The 17,218-nt window shown below is 33.9% G+C and overlaps 1 protein-coding gene across 1 annotated transcript in view; it reads right to left on the bottom strand.

Annotated features, from left to right (window-relative positions):
- Positions 1-919: 919 nt before the first annotated feature.
- The window catches only part of LOC126884791 (golgin subfamily A member 6-like protein 6), a 45,733-nt gene continuing 29,434 nt past the window's right edge, over positions 920-17,218 (bottom strand). The window contains exon 2 of the mRNA XM_050651025.1: positions 920-2,155. Coding sequence (XP_050506982.1) covers positions 1,091-2,155 — 1,065 coding nt within the window. The 3' untranslated portion in view covers positions 920-1,090. The remainder of the gene's footprint in view (positions 2,156-17,218) is intronic.

Raw genomic sequence — 17,218 nt, 5'->3', positions numbered from 1 at the left:
TGAGCATGCAAGATAGATCTCATCTATCCGGAGGACCATTGACAAAGAATCACTAAGCATTGGAAAGAAAAGACTTAGAGTGAACTGAGAAACTTGGATGGGAATAGAAACAGAGAAATAAGTTGCGTCAAGTCTTCTAAAAAGACATATAAAAATGAAGGAAAATATAATTGGAAACGAATTAGTCACAAAACAAAAACACTTTTTATTGGACCATAATTTCTTTTCGAAATAAACATCTTAATGATAAAGAAATAAAAATAAAAGTAGATTGGAAAAATCCAAACAATGGGAAGAGTTACAAAGAATGAGCCAATCAAAAATATATCTAGAAATCTATAACTATCTTCTTATTCTTTGTGCCGTTGTTTCTATCGCATTTATGAACTCATGTTTCTATCGCACTTATTAATGTAATTCTGGCAGGTTTTCTAATCCTGCAAGTAAGGGTGTGCTTGTTTGTTAACTAGGTCCTTCTATTTCTTTCCTTTGTTAATCCCTTCACTTCTGTCCATATTTATCTGGCTCCTGCTTTCTCTGTATACTTCTCCTCTATGTGTTTAGCAGTCTCCTCGCTATTTTCTTTGCTAGCATGTCAAAAGTCAGTCCTTATCTCTTGTTCAATGTGTTAATGTTCTTGTTTGGTTCTCTGGGAGGGGGTCTATCCATCCCACTTTTTGATGATATTCTTATAATGATCTTTTCAAAAGATTTTTCCCCTGTAAGCAGTTTTATATTACCAATTTTACTTTGTTGACAAATATTGTTAATGAATGTTTGTATTTTCTTCACGGGTATGTTATATGCCTCCCAAGTTTTCGCTCTATATAGAACTCTTTCGCTCTATATATCGCTTTGGACATTAAAGCTGTTTTAAACACATATAGAGAAAAATTTAGCCAAAAATTAAAAGATAAAGTTATTTAAAAATATTTAATACCTAAAAATAAAAACAAATACAACAAACAATATTCCTAAGCATACACTATTAAGAAAATAACTCACTGGCAGACCTGTCGTATATACAATTTTACAGTTTTTGTACTAGAACAAAAGAATTATGTACAGAAAAATAAAAAAACAACAAATATTAGTCCCAACCGTGACCGTGATGGTCTTCATGTACGTGCACGCTCACCCACACTTTTTCCCATATCGGTTTTTGGATTTTCTTCCAAGCAGGCACTTCTATCGTTTTCCATACCGGAACCCATATCTGTTTCCATTCGTCCTTCCAGATCTCCTTTTTCTCCGTCACCCACTTTTGAACTTTCTCCGTTCTCCAGATTTGAACTTTTTCTTGTTTCCAAATCAACTGTTTCTTTGGTACCCAAATTTGTTTCTTTTCAGTCCTCCAAATTTGTTCTTTCTTTGGGATCCATATTTGTTGTTTTTCCGTTCGCCAAATCTGTACTTTTTCTGTTCTCCATATTTGTTTTTTCTCGGTTTTCCAGATTTGTTTCCATTCGGACTTCCACTCCATCTTCTTTTGAGGAACCCAGATTTGCTTCTTTTCTGTCCTCCACACCTTCTTCCAGACAGGTTTCCAGATGAGTTTCTTCTTCCAGATGTCATGAGCTGTATATTCACTGCCGTGGTCGTCCTTGCCCAAATAGTGCTCTCCGTGGATTCCTTCTTTTACCCATTCTGGTGCATATGACTTCTTCCAATCAGGAACTTGGATTTCTTTCCAAGCAGGCACTTGAACTTCCTTCCAGATTGGAATCCAAATTTGCTTCCAAGCCGGAACTTGAACCTCTTTCCAATCTGGCACTTGAATTTCTTTCCAATCAGGCACCTTTATTTCCTTCCAAGCCGGAACCTTCACTTCCTTCCAATCAGGAACTTGTATCTCTTTCCATGCTGGAACTTGAATTTCCTTCCATATTGGTTTAGAAATCACTTTCCAATCGGGAACTTGTATTTCCTTCCAAATTGGGACCTGGACTTCTTTCCATGCAGGTACTTGGGTCTTCTTCCACTCGGAAACCCACTTGAGCTTTTTCTCTTGCTTCCAAACTTTTACCCACTCGGTTTTCCATGTCAACTTTTTGCTCCAGTATCCTTTGGGTTGGCTACTAAAGGATCTCTTTGAGCGCGAAAGACTAACAGGATTACTGTTCAGAGGTACAATTAGGAAGCTTCCTACAATCACCTGGAAGAAACAAGAAGTGATGTTAGTTTCAAATAAGCTGACCGTAAAAAATATAGTTAAATAAAAAAAGTAGATGACGAAATATTTTTTTCTATAGCGAATGATCTTGCTAAAAGTTTTTTTATTATTTTGGAACTATTTTTAGATATTAAAATAATTATTTATTTTCAGTTTTATTATTTATGCAATTTTGGTCTTTCTTCATATGGATCATCTCCAATATAGATCTTATGTTGTAGTTTTGTTCTTTTTCTAAAATTTGTACATTTTCAAAATCAAAAGCATGGTTATATTCTATGGAATGTTTGGCTAATGCTGTAGTGTTTACTTTGTTGGTTTGTACACCATGTTTGTGTGCAACAACCCTTCTATGTATATATTGATATGTTTGCCCAATGTATGTCGAATTGCAGTCTTTACAATTTACTTTATAAACAACATCTGACTGCTGGTCCTTAGTAATAATGGGTTTAAATTTTGAAAAACATTGCCCCGATATTTTAGACGCTTTATGTCCAACATTAATAACATATTTTGCAAACATTCTCGACATTTGTTCTGAAAATCCATTATCCAGTGTTTTTCAAAATTTAAACCCATTGTTACTAAGGACCAGCAGTCAGATGTTGTTTATAAAGTAAATTGTAAAGACTGCAATTCGACATACATTGGGCAAACATATCAATATATACACAAAAGGGTTGTTGCACACAAACATAGTGTACAAACCAACAAAGAAAACACTACAGCATTAGCCAAACATTCCATAGAAAATAACCATGCTTTTGATTTTGGAAATGTACAAATTTTAGAAAAAGAACAAAACTACAACAAAAGATGTATATTGGAAATGATTTATAGAAAGAAAGACCAAAATTGCATAAATAATAAAACTGACATCAGGATCTCTCCAATATATATCATAATTTAATAAATTGATTTAATTTTTATAAATGTAAAATTTGGCAAATATTTTAAATACGGTCCTCAATGGACGGCAATTTTAATTCGGCCATAATATGGTTTTCAAGAGTCAAGCTCGCATTTCACAATAAAACGCCAAGCTAACAAGTGTATTGTAAATTTTAGTGCTCTGTTTTATTTAATGTTTATAATTATTAATTAAAGTGCTTATTGAAAATGGCAATTAGCCGAAACGTTTAAGCCATAATAAAGTGTTTTATTTTTATCAGACCGAAAAACCCAGGAATTAAAAAGTTTCTATTTAAAAATTCACGGTCAGGAAATAACAAAACCGTATATTATTATATATTTCAATTAGAATTGTCAAGTAGAAGGAAAAGGACAAGGGGATGACCCAGAAGGGAACTGAAAGATTCGATCGAAGAAATAGGAAGGAATAAAGGGAAAAGTATTGAAGCATTAAAGACGATGGCTAAAAATAGAAATGTATAGAAAATGTGGAGGGCATAAGGATTAGAGAACAAGAAGTGTGTTTCAATAGAGCAGCAGATTTACAGCAAATATTAGATCTTCTGCGAAGACTTGAGTTGAAAAGCATTAAAGTTGGTCTTAAGATCAATAAAAACAAGATGAAAATAGTGAGGATAGACAGATTCTACACTATTCATCTGAGTAACCAATTGTAGAAATATCAGATAGTAGACAGCTGTAACTATTTCGGATCTAGTATAACTAACAATATATGTTCAAATCGGATACTAACTATCTCGGATCTAGTATAACTAACAATATATGTTCAAATCAATCTATAGAACTATTATTTTTAGTTATAGACCAATCTATAGTTAAAATTTTGGATGTGAATCGTGGGTATTAACAAGAGGCAAAATTGTAAGATACAGCCTATAGAAATGAAATACCTGAAGAGTCAAAGAGGAGTAACTGAGATGGACAAAATACCAAAACACTAAGATAAGAGAAGACATTATAATTTGTTGAAAAAAAAATTGAGTTGGTTGGCTCGTTACAAAGAATGAAAAATACAAGACCAGTGAAAGAAATGTAGCAAGCAAAACTACAAATAGAACGAAAAGAGAAGACCTCGTCCAATATGGGATAAAGCACTAGCAAGAATCGTAGGAAAACATGGACGAAAATAAGAACTTTGGCAAGAGATCAGCAGGAATGGAATAGATACCTATATAATTAATGTAAAATATAATGTAAGTTTTATTTTTATTAAACGCTTTTCTTTAGTTAAATCGTTTGGGTCAAATCTTTAGACGTTAATTTGACTACATTTTCTTTAATGATAATTAATCAAAATGCCGACATATATGCATTCGCGGGAACAATACACGAATAGTCAATAAAAAAAATATGTTTATTAATTATTTAAATAAAAAACGATTTTAATGGAAAATGCTTAAATTCTCTTGTTTTTTACAATGAAGAAACTTGAAGCTTTTACATATTGTAGCTAATTATATGAAATATACATAATTTTAAGAACAATAATAAATAAATATTAAAGTTTCAAATTTTTTGCAATTTCCGACTACTTTTCATGTTTCTACATCACATGTTTTATACATATATTTTAATAAACATGACGATATATTTTAATGTTTGAAAAGTCTAAGACTAAAAAGTAAAAAATAAAAAATATGAAAAAAAAAATTTTAAGAAAAGCTTTTCTTTATTGCGAGTGACTAAAATTAAAAATATTATAAAAACATCAACTAAAAAGCAAAAGATAAAAAAATTCAATCTCGAAGGATTATTCGAAAAAATCTGTAAGATAGATTAAATATACAAAAATCTCACACATTCACTAAAAAATTGAAAAAATCAAAACCTTCGTTAAAGAAAATCGTAGGGCGAAAACCGTTTATTCGATGAAGATGCGCCCCACTCTTTTCTTTAACGAATGTGTTAAATTTTTTCAATTTTTTAACGAATGTGTGATATTTTTGTATATTTAATCTATCTAACAGTTTTTCTTTTCGAATAATCCTTCGAATTTATTTTTTTTTTATTTTTTGCTTTTTAGTTGATTTTTTTATATTATTTTTTATTTTTTACTTTTTAGTCTTACACTTTTCAAACATTAAAATATATCGTCATGTTTATTAAAATATATGTATAAAACATATTATGATGTACAAATAAGAAAAGTTGTTCTGAAGCTATATAAATAGTTAGATAATAGCAAGAAAAGTAGTCGGTAGTTTTTTTCAAATTGTAATTTTTAGCCTTACTATATCTACAAACATAATTACAAAACTAGTTAATAATGAAAACGAGGAAATTAGTAATTCAAAAATAACCATCATCAGAAAAATCACCATCAAAAGATTGCCATGCTGAAATAGAACTGGTCGAGACACATAGGAAGAATGTAAGACAATCGTTGGAACTGTTGAATTGCGACCAAGAGCAAATAAAAGACGATGAGGTAGACTCAGACTATATGGACTGATGACATCAAGCTAGTGGCTGGTCATAAATGGATACAAAACCTCTATATATTATAAAATTCAATAATGAATTTATGTAACCTCATTTTTGATCCTAAGGTTACATAAATTATTTAATTACATTAACCTAGAAATAATGATGAAAGTTTCTTATAACGATTTATTTTCATTTCATTACTCATATCATTCAAAGAAAACAGTCAATCGCTGACACCTACAAATTTTGCTAACAACAAAGAGATTCCAGCGTATTTCCCAATGAAGACATACATTTTTATGATTAATTACTTTCGTTTTTATATCCTTTTATTATTAGTTTTGACAAAGCAAACTGTGAGTAATTATGTGATGATCGTTTATGGACGGGAGCTCAAATAATGATTTCTTTTATGCAATTTTACTTTCCCAACAATATGACCATCTTGAGCATATCGGCACAAACTATATTGACATTATGAAAAGTGTATGCTGTTAATAAACAAAAGATATTATTCGAATATCAGTGCATACAAAATCCTTTGAAAGTTTTATTAATAGGCAGTTAAATGAACGTGAAATACGGCGATACCGTGTATTTTCCGCGTCATCACCGAATTGCATGAGAGTTTAGTTTTAGGTTCCTCCTACCCTCTACTTCATTCTTTTCTCTCGGGGGCGAAAAACGTACGTTCAGAAAAGGATAAATTGACTAATAATTCTAAGCAACTTTTGTTCTAAACGATTTTTTCACTAAGTTAATACTTTTTAAGTTATTTACGATAAAATGTGCTTCCTTTTATAGTAAAAATGCTTTTTCCCAATATAACTTAAAAATTATTAGTGATTAGAAAAATCTCGAAGAGTAAGAAAATGTAGGTTTTGTTTTTTTAGATATTTTTGTTTTTCTGTAAAATAAAAATTGGTTCGCTCAAACTCTCAAACTCCTCAAACTTTGCATACAATGGTGATTAGTGACTCGTTCAAGCCCTTTCAACTACAACTCTTTCAAAAACAAGGATTTAAAAAATAATTTAAATGATTTTATCGCCCTTAAAAAACCTACACAATGATTTTTTTAAGCGTTTCATAACTTAAAAACTAACCGAGTTTTGAGTAAAAATGAATAACATTTTAGGAGATTATATCAGAACGCGTATACTAGAGCAGCGGTTCTCAATCTGTGGTACATATCATTATTTGAGGTGGTACACAAAACACAAAAGCAGCCAAAATCAGCACCATTTTATAGTTAATTAGACCAATTAGCTAGATAATTATTTCAGTTAGGTGGTACCAAAGATAATAAAAGGTATTTGGTGGTACATGACTCAAAAAGATTGAGAACCGCTGTACTAGAGCATTGTAAGATACACATCACATAACTACAGTGTTTTCCAACAAAAATTTCACCCCCCACCCCGAAACCCAGATTCCAAGAGTTTCTTCACAAATTAATAATTTGTATTGGAAGGGGGACGAATTTTTATGCAAATTTCATGGTCTCAAATGTAACCCTTACTGCCCCCACAGTTTTTTATATAGCAAGTGTAGTCGAGTTGCACATCATTTAAAAGGTATTTTTTTTTTTCTGTACGCGACCCTCTAAATTTTTTAAATTTGCGGAATAACTTTAAAGGCACTTTTGGGTTTAACTAATTTATAATATATTTGTTAAGTCCAAAATTATCCTTAAACTTATTACTCAAATTAAAAAAAAATAGAGTGTCGTGTAGAGAAAAAAAAATACCTTTCAAATGGTGTGCCACTCGACCGCACTTGCTATTTAAAAAAAAGTGGTGGTTGATGCGATGCAGTAGGGAGTTACTTTTGAAAGCATGAATTATAAATTGACGTGTTTTTTAAATTTTGAAGAAGCTCTTGGTTTATGAGTTCCTGGGGGGGGGGGGGGTCAAATTTTCGTTGGAACAGACTGTATAATGTGATTATAGTGATTTTATCCGTCGCAATGCGACGGGAATCCAATCGTTTGCCATCTACAGTCGCTTTACTGTATCTTCCGGCTGCATATACAGTCGAACCCGCTTATTGTAATAGCCTTCGTGCCGATCAAAAATATTCTTATAACCGGGATATTCTAATAACCGAGCATTGGTGGTTAGCCAAAATAAGTGTACCGAATATGTATGTGTATATGGTTCTAGTTCTTTTTATGTCAACAATACAGTAGTGTAACTATTACTTACTTATTAAAAAACACAAATTACATTATATTGTATGGATGCATACAGGTAATTAATACGAAATGTACCTATGCATACTATGCAATATATAGATCTGTAAATGTTTTCTTATTATTTTGTCTTGAAAAATATTATGGGTAAAAAGCTTGTTTTGTTTTGTTACATAAAATACTAGTCACTTGTTGTTCTAAATTTAAAAAATTAGAAAAATTTACATTGGATTGGCCCTCCATAAAACTTGCTATAACATTACAAACGGTTACGATGGCCGATTAACTGTTTCTAAAACTTTTATAACAAGCAAGTGTGTGGTAATAATCTGGTAGGTATTGTAGGTAATGTAGGTATAGAAAATATGAAATCATTTTACGACCTGTAAAATACGCGGTACGCCGACCATTGTCGGCAATCGATTGAATTGTTACTCATAAACAGTAGTAATAAAGTATTATTACCTGACAAACCCAAAATATACAAAACAGCACTACAGACCTTCGAGGGCCTTGGCTAGAAAACATAAAACATAAAATAGCAGACATAATTTTTAGGAAGTTATAGGTAAAAATTTATTCATTGACCTGAATAATATTCGATTAAACGGTATTATTTTATTAAAGCGTATTCCTATAAACGGATAAATTTATTAAGGAGTATATGGAAACGTTTCGAGACCTCGAATTTATATTCCATAAACCGGGATATTCTTATAACCGGTACTCTAATAAGCGGGTTCGACTGTATTGGACCATATACTAAATCTTTGCCTTTTGACAGATTTTAGAAAAACTGGCGAATATAATAACACTCAGAGTCAAAAACGACTGCTTTAAAATGTTAACAAATTGAGATCTTTAATAATTTCTTTAGTGATGGACAATCTGTGATAATTTTTCCGATAAAAGGAAGAAATAATATCCCAGAATAATTTACATAATTCATATATTCTCAATGTTTAAATAAGTCCAAAATAAAGGGAAATGGATTGAAGGCTTTTAGACCAGCTAAGGTCTAAAATTGCGTAGACAGTCCCCCTCTCTATAAGTTCACTTCTATAGTATCATTAGAATAATAATTTATGAACTGCTTAGTAAAATAAAAATTATGCTCCGAGCTAGTGGAACCAATATAATATATTATCTTAAAAATTGGTTTGTTGTTTTCTTATTTAACTTTTCGCCCTTAATCTGAATTTCGCTTCTACCGTTTGAAATATAATATCGTCATGTAATATCGACGATAAAGACTTAAGGATCATTTCAAACCTCTACCAAGAACAAAATTCTAAAATCAAAATTAAAAGCGAAACATCTGGAAAATCAATATAGAGAAGGGAGCAAGACAGGGATGTGTCCTGTCACCTTTGATGTCCTACGTTTACTCTGAGAAGATATTTAATAAAGCTTTGGAAGGCACCTTGGATGGTATAATTACAAACGGGCAATTTATAAATAACCTGCGATACGCTGATGACACGGTCATTCTGGCAGATAATGCTGAAGCACTGCAACACCTAATGGACCGAGTAACGACAGCCTGTAGAGAATTTGGAATGAAATTGAAAACAAAGAAGACAAAAACGATGGTCATCAGCAAGCACCAAAACAGAAGGGTGAAGGTCAATGATGCCGGACCAGATCTGGAAAGAGTAAAAAGAATAATGTACCTTGGAAGTAATATTGATGAAACTTAGAATCACTCACTAGAGATAAAAACACGTCTGAAAAAGGCACGTACAGTGTTTTACAAAGTGCAAAAAGTTATATGCAAACGCCAGCTGGATATCTCATTGAGAACTAGAATACTTAAGTGCCATGTTTTCTCTACCTTGCTCTATGGTATTGAAGCCTGGACAATGACAGAAGCAACACAAAAAAGAATCCAAGCGGTCGAATTCTGGTGTTACCGTAAAATTCTCAGAATATACTACATGAGCCATACGATAAATGCGGAAGCCTTGCGGACGATGAACAAGGAAAGAGAGCTTATGCTTATAATAAAATAACGGAAAACACAATATTTTGGTCACCGTAAAAAATGAAAAGTATGAACTGCTCCAACTTATAATCTAAGGCAAAATCAATAACAAAAGGGGACCAGGAGGAAGACGAAACTCTTGGCTTAAAAATCTACGACAATGGACGAATATGACCTCCATAGAACTATTCAGAACCAAAGGATAAAAGATCATAATATACCAATGCCACAAATCCAAAAGTAAACTGGTGGTTAAGAAGAACCTAAACCCAAATTTTCATGCAATTCTATGGCCCTGAAAATTACACGGTATCGCCGTATTTCACGTTCATTTACTGGGCTAAATACCATCTTGAAAATATCTGTACATAAACATATTGACATTATGAAATTTTAATAAACAAAAGCTATTTATTTTTCGAATGACACTGCATACAGAATCCTTTGAAAGTTTTAAAGGCTATTAATGAACCTTGAAGTTGAAGTGATTCAGAGATGTTTCGCGTTGCAAAATACTATAAAGAACCATTAAACATGAAAGGTATATAAAATGCAAATAAAGCCATGGATAATATTGCATATTTGGCTTGTTTATTTGATTTTCTCTTTAGCAATAAAAAATCAAACAATTTCAGTGAATAAAGTCAATATTTTTTATGGTCAACATTTAAGACAACACCATCAATATTACTTAACGAGTAATATGACCTAATTTATTTTCTGTAAATACACTCGCGATCATAAAATCCGGGTCACCCTGAAAATTCCAAGTTTCTTGAACATTTTTGACTCTGGTACAGTAATAACATTTTTTTAGGTTAAGCTAATGTATTTTTTATTTGTCATCAATGTTTGTTTGAAAAAAAAACGGTTTTTTATTGTTTTTATTGAAACAGCAGATAACAAAATAAAATTGTTGATAATTCAGACAAACGAAAAAAAAATGGAAAGTACAGAACGTGGTAGAATATCAGTGAAATTTCAATGTCTAATATCGTGTATTGCCTCCCCTTGCTGAGCTCTAATAACCACTTGCAGACAATGGGGCATACTCTCAATTTTACTCCGGATTAGATGTTGTGGTATGTTATTCCACTCTCTAACCAACAGATCCTTAAGCTCCTGTGCGTTGTTAGGAGAAGGTATATGGGTTTGAATACGTTTTTTCAAATCGTCCCAGATATGTTCGATAGGATTTATGTCCGGAGACCTAGTTCGCCAGGGTAACCTCGTAATTCCAACCTTGTCCAAGTATTGCATACTGATCCTGGCAACGTGCGGTCGCGCGTTGTCCTGCATAAAAACGGCATCTTCTCCAAGCCCCACCATGGCGGGCATAACATGCTCCTCCAGAATCTCCGTAATGTACCTTCTTGCAGTTAAGGACCCATTTTCGACAAAAGGTAACTCTGTGCGGAAGTCGGAAGCCACACCTCCCCAAGCCATAACCGATCCACCACCAAATGGCATTCTTGGAGCAATGCAAGCTTGTGAAAATCGTTCGCCGGTTCTCCTCCAAACTCTTACACGTCCATCGGATCCAGTTAGGCAGAAACGGGATTCATCTGAGAATAACACTGCTCCAATCGTTAATTCCCCAATGCGCGTATTGTCGAGCAAAAGCTAGTCGTGAACTCGATCTTCCCGGCGAAGTGGCGGTCCTGTAGCCATTACCGGAGAAGATAGTCCAGAAGAGCGAAGTCTTCTCCTGACTGTTGCAACTCTAACGTTGCAATTTCGCACTTCCTGTAGACGATTTCGATGCACAACTGCAGTTGAGGTCCGGTTTCGTAAAGTTTGAAACACAAGGAAACGGTCATCTCGTGCCGTGGTCTTTCTTCTTGGTCCAGAGTCAGGCCGTCTGGTTAGCAAACCCGTCTCCTTAAATCGTTGAAGTACTCGTTGAACCGTAGAAAGGCTTACACCAACAGTTCTTGCGACTTGCCGTTGAGCGTGACCGTCTTCCACAAGCGCAACAATTCGTGCCGTTTTAACAACAGCCAAAGGCATTTTTGGCAAAAAATAAACAATAATAAACACTAATAATGACACTAATGAACAACTAAGACGGCAATAATAAACGGTGTTCACTGCGTTTGACAGTTATAGATACCGTTCATTTTGACACGTTTTCACTTTTCCGCGAAATCGGCAATTTTGGAATTCTTTTTTACAAAGGAAATCGCTAAGCCGACAACAATTGTCAGAAACATGTATTAGTTTGTATTTGTGTTATTATTATTTACGATAAAGCTTGTTAAAATGAAATATCGGTGATTTTTAAGGTGACCCGGATTTTATGATCGCGAGTGTATATGTATTTAGGTCAAAATGTCTACCAGAATAACACAATAAAAGTAAAAGTAGATGATGTACTAATTGGCACAATTGAAGCTGTCAATGGAATAATTCCCTAAGCCCTTTATTTTCCAACATGATCAGTGAGGAAATAATAAAAAAGTAAAAACTAAAAAAGGATACCGTATGAGAGAAAAACAAATGAAAATAATGTGCTATGTATGCAGAGGATGCAATACTAATATCTCAAAGTGAAGATGACTTACAACGCATGCTGCACCAATACTAAAATCGCCAGAATATTTAACATGTTAATTTCCCGAAAAAGGTAAAATGCATGGTTATAACAGCAAATCCAATAAGATGTAAATCATAAGCGTAACCAGGATGATCCTAAGGGGGGGGTTACAACTACCTGAAAGGGGGGGGTTACAACTACTGGAAGGTCTCTGAGAGCTATGGTGTTAAGCGTATAGAGCTCAAAGTACATCCCAATGGGGGGGGGGGGTTACAACCCCCAAAACCCCCCCCTGGTTACGCCTATGATGTAAATTGAAGCTGGAAGGTCAGATAATAGAACAAGTGATAGAGTTTAACCAGAGGTGCAAAGGAGGTGTAACTAGAGCAGGTTCCCATTGTTTTCAGTCTGGTGATTCCCATTAGACTGAAAACTTAGTCTTTTACTAGCAGTGGCCGCTAGGGCATCTATGCCATTTCGTTAGTTGTTATCCGTGACTGCACGCCGGATTTTGTTTTGGTTGGATCAGAGACAGCAGCATATGTGCCTCCTGATGAGAGACTAATAAGTTTCGATACCGGTAGAGGTGCTTGCTGCACTCTCTGATTGGACTAGAATATGATGCGGCTGTATTTTCGTTTTGCAACGAAATTGACAATGGTTATTTATTTTTTATTTAAATATCTAGTTATCACACTATTTAGCAACGGAAAGCTCGAAACAAAAGTGGCAGATCAAGTGAAAAGAGCAGAGTCGCCGGTTGCCTGAATGAAACAATATTGAGAAACTAAAAAATCCGAAAAGAAGAGAAAGGCAGAATTTACAAATTCTAAGTATACGAGAGGAACGAGCGGCAAATATTTGACTTTTGCACCCTTATTGACGCCAAGATATCCGGTTAACAAATTTTAAAATTTAAATGGTACCTAGCCTCTTACTGAAAGAAAAAACAACAGTGCATATGTCTCGCAGACGACTTAATATTTCTGACAAGTTCAAGAACAGAACTTTGAAAAATGTTCACAAAATTTGAAGAAGACGCTAGAAAATATGCCTGATAACTGATTATAAATCGAAAACAACCAAGTATATGGAAATGCAGAGGGGAAAATGTAGAAGAGAATAAATGGATCACTCTATGGAAAAACTGAATTTTAGCGAATTGGAAATTAGCCAAAGAGTTTTTTGAAAGAAGTTTTCTTAATCTTAAGATTTCTTAAGCTAAGTAAATACTTAGCGTTCAGCATTAGAAATTCGTTTTGATAATGTTTGATTTCACCTATTCATCTTGTCCTGACACGGCCCCTAGTGCTAGCCATCTAATAAATAAAAGTTTTTTATCTTCAATAAAACAATATCTTAACATTCACGTAACAATTTCGATATACATATTTCGTCTACTTATATGGCACCACCTCGACATTTTATAGATACGATCGATAAAATCAAAAGCAGGTACATATTAACGAGACGTAGGAAGTGTGTATTCTACCTGCTCTCTTTCATCAAATGATAGTTATGTCACCTGAATGCGGATGTTTAATGCCCAGCCCTAAATCGAAGAAAGTAAACTAGACCATCAAATCGCAAATGTTAGTGTCTAGTATATTAATCAAATATCTCGCAAATAGCCTCGTAAAAAATTGAATAATTTATTATATGTCTCGATTCTTTTGTAATTCGTTATGATTTCTAATACAAAACGATCACATTTTGATTACAGAAAGTCTGAAAAATATTTAACTAATGCTAATAAATATCTAATTAAAATTAAAATGGCGGAAATAAAGACGATCTGAATGGTTAAAAGATACAGAGTTTCAATCTTTTTCTTCTTCATGTGCCCTCTCCTCAACGGAAGTTGCTACCATCAACTGCAACCCTTCTCTATATTATGCTAATCATATAATTTTTCTGGCCTCTTTGATGTTGGGCCATTGGCATAAGTTTTGCGCCAAAAGAACTTCTTTCATCCGATGCCTCGTTTTTCTAAGGTCTTTTCTTTAACGATCAACTGCAATAACCATACTTATCCTTTCTAAAAATATGGCCAAAATAAGCTACTCTTCTTCGCTTAACTGTTGTCAATAGTTTCTTATCTTTATGCATTCTTTCCAATATTTGATCATCTGATACTCTCTCAATCAATGGTATTTTTAATAACCACCGATACAACCAACAACCAAAGATATCCACCGATCAATCCGAAAAGACGTAAGAGAAAACAATACAAGAGAAATAACTCAAGTAATTCAAGAAAACAAAAGTTTAAAAGTTTTGCGGCGAAATACGAATAACTTTGGCAACAAAAATATGTATAGAATAAGAAACAAAGACAACAACATTGCTACAGATAGAGCCGAAATCCTTAAGGTTGTCGAATCGTTTTATCGCGAAATGTATGAGAGCACCAACGCAAGGCAAGATCAGCCCCTGCCCAAAATCACAAACCAGGGATCAGAATTAATGCCAGAAGTAACACCATACGAAGTTAAAAAGACACTTTCAGAAATGAAAAATAATAAATCCCCTGGCGATGACGGAGTAGTGATCGAGGCAATCAAACAAGGTGGAAATAAATTTATCCAGGTTTTGGCCAAACTTTTTACCGAATGCATTTACCAAGGAAAAACTCCTTCTCAATGGAACAATTGAGTTATTGTTTTATTGCACAAAAAAGGTGACATAACAGATCTAAAAAAACTACCATCCTATCAGTCTGCTATCACACATATATAAACTTTTCACAAAAATTATCAAAAAAATACTTGAGGCTAAGTTAGACTTCTATCAGCCTAGAGAACAAGCTGGGTTTAGATCCGGATATAGCACTAACGACCACTTACTGGTAATAAAAAACTTGATAGAGAAGTCGGTGGAATACAACAAACCATTGGCACTGATATTCGTGTACTTCGAGAAAGCGTTCGATACCATAAACCAGCAGAAAATGTTAAAATCATTGACAAAATGCCGAAGAGACCATCGCTATACTAACATGATACAATATATCTACCACAATGCAACGGCTAGCGTAAGACTCTCTGATCAACAAACTAATAAATTCTCTATGCAGCGAGGAGTACGGTAAGGAGACACCATCTCACCATAGCTGTTCACAACCCTTTTAGAACACACTTCGCAGATGCCATCTTCCTTATAGCCGATTGTATGGATGATGCAATAATAATGTTGAACAAGTTATATCACGCTTCCTTAGATGTCGGACTAAAGATTAACATCAACAAGACGCAAATATTGACTAATCTGGTGTTAAACCGTAATATTGTTGTTGATGGAATGGATATTGAGCAGTCTGCATCTTATAAGTACTTGGGACATGAAATTCGGTTGGGAATAGATAACCAGACGTGCGAGCTCCCACGTCGCATAGGATTAGCCTGGGCAGCGTTTGATAAACTGAGCTATGTATTTAAATCGGACTTACCCATATGCCTGAAAAGGAAAATCTTTGACCAGTGTGTATTGCCTGTACTAACTTATGAAGCGGAAACATTAACACTCACAAAAAAGGTAGTGAACAAGATTCGCATAACTCAGAGGGCTATGGAGCGCCAGACGTTATGTGTCTCCCTGAGGAACCGAATCCCAAAAGAAGAAATACGTCGTAGAACAAAAACAACGGACGCCGTCGAAAGAATTGCGTCGTTAAAGTGGAATTGGGCAGGACACGTCGCCACATTCTCAGACAACCGATGGACAAAACGTATTGTCGAGTGGAGGCCACGAGAAGAAGCACTACGGAGCAGAGGACGACCACCAACCAGATGGGCTGACGATCTGAAGCGTATTGTCGGCAACTGTATGCAAGCCGCATAAAACAGAGAAAGATGGAAAGAGCTGAGGGAGACCTATGTCCAGCAGTGGACGAGTACGGGTTGATGATGATACAACTACATCTCAAAAGATTTCAGACGTGACATGGTTCTTGCCTTTAACCCTCAACCCCTTATAACAGTGTAGAGAGTGTGTAGCATTTACTGATACGCCATTGAGCAGCCAGACTTAGATCTCTATTGCAGAATAGTGCTAACATTTTTTGAAGAACGTACCTCTAGCTATTTAGATTCTAATTTTGACTTTATCATCAGGATCCCATTTATCGTTTAGCCAGCATCCCAAGTACTTAAATCCCTTTGCTCTTCCATGTCGTGATACACACTCCGTATTCTGACATTTACAATAATTATTGTTTATATCACGTTTGCTAACTTCTGAATCATCTTTTGTTTTGTTATATTTATTTTAAGTTTACATTTATTCTTCCTTGTTATCAAGTTAATCCACGAGTAAACTCTCAGAGAGAAGAAAGCAAGGAAGGCCAAAGATACCAGAAAAGCAATTAGAGTTGATAAATAAATCTGCCAAGATAGGGAGGAATGAAAAATAAATGTAAAAGTTCAGTGACCAACTATTTAAATGCTATTTTGTGCTTATATTTTGTTCAAATGTTTGATTTATTTTCTTTAAATTAATAATTTTGTAAGACTGAAACATTTCTGTTTACTTGCGTTGAAAGTTACTTCAGCAAATTATATTCTTTAACTGCAATTTTTAAATAAAAAATACTTTCTCCGTTTTTACTTATGAAATTATTTCAAAAACTACTTGCACGGCATATATATCGAATATTAGATTAAAGAAATAGTTTCATAATGTTTGGAAATCGACTTGAGCATTGAAATTTAATGAAAAATGTTTAAAAAATAACCGACAGACAAAAGACAGAGCAATTCGTATTACGTGGAGAGAATTCCTAAATACAAAATTTATTCGAAATTCTACAGTTGATGTAAAAAATAAAACCAGCTATATAAAACCACTTAGAATATATTAACATATGATTTTCTAAAATAAATTATTTTGAAACAATGTACAAGAATAAAAAACCGCTAAACGCGGTAAAAATGAGTGGTGCATACAATATTCCAGCTACAAAAGAAAGATA

The sequence above is a fragment of the Diabrotica virgifera genome, chromosome 5, assembly GCF_917563875.1.
Source record: "Diabrotica virgifera virgifera chromosome 5, PGI_DIABVI_V3a".
NCBI classification, from domain to species: domain Eukaryota; kingdom Metazoa; phylum Arthropoda; class Insecta; order Coleoptera; family Chrysomelidae; genus Diabrotica; species Diabrotica virgifera.
The sequence above is the reverse complement of the archived record's forward strand: the minus strand, read 5'-3'. Positions and strand labels throughout refer to the sequence as shown.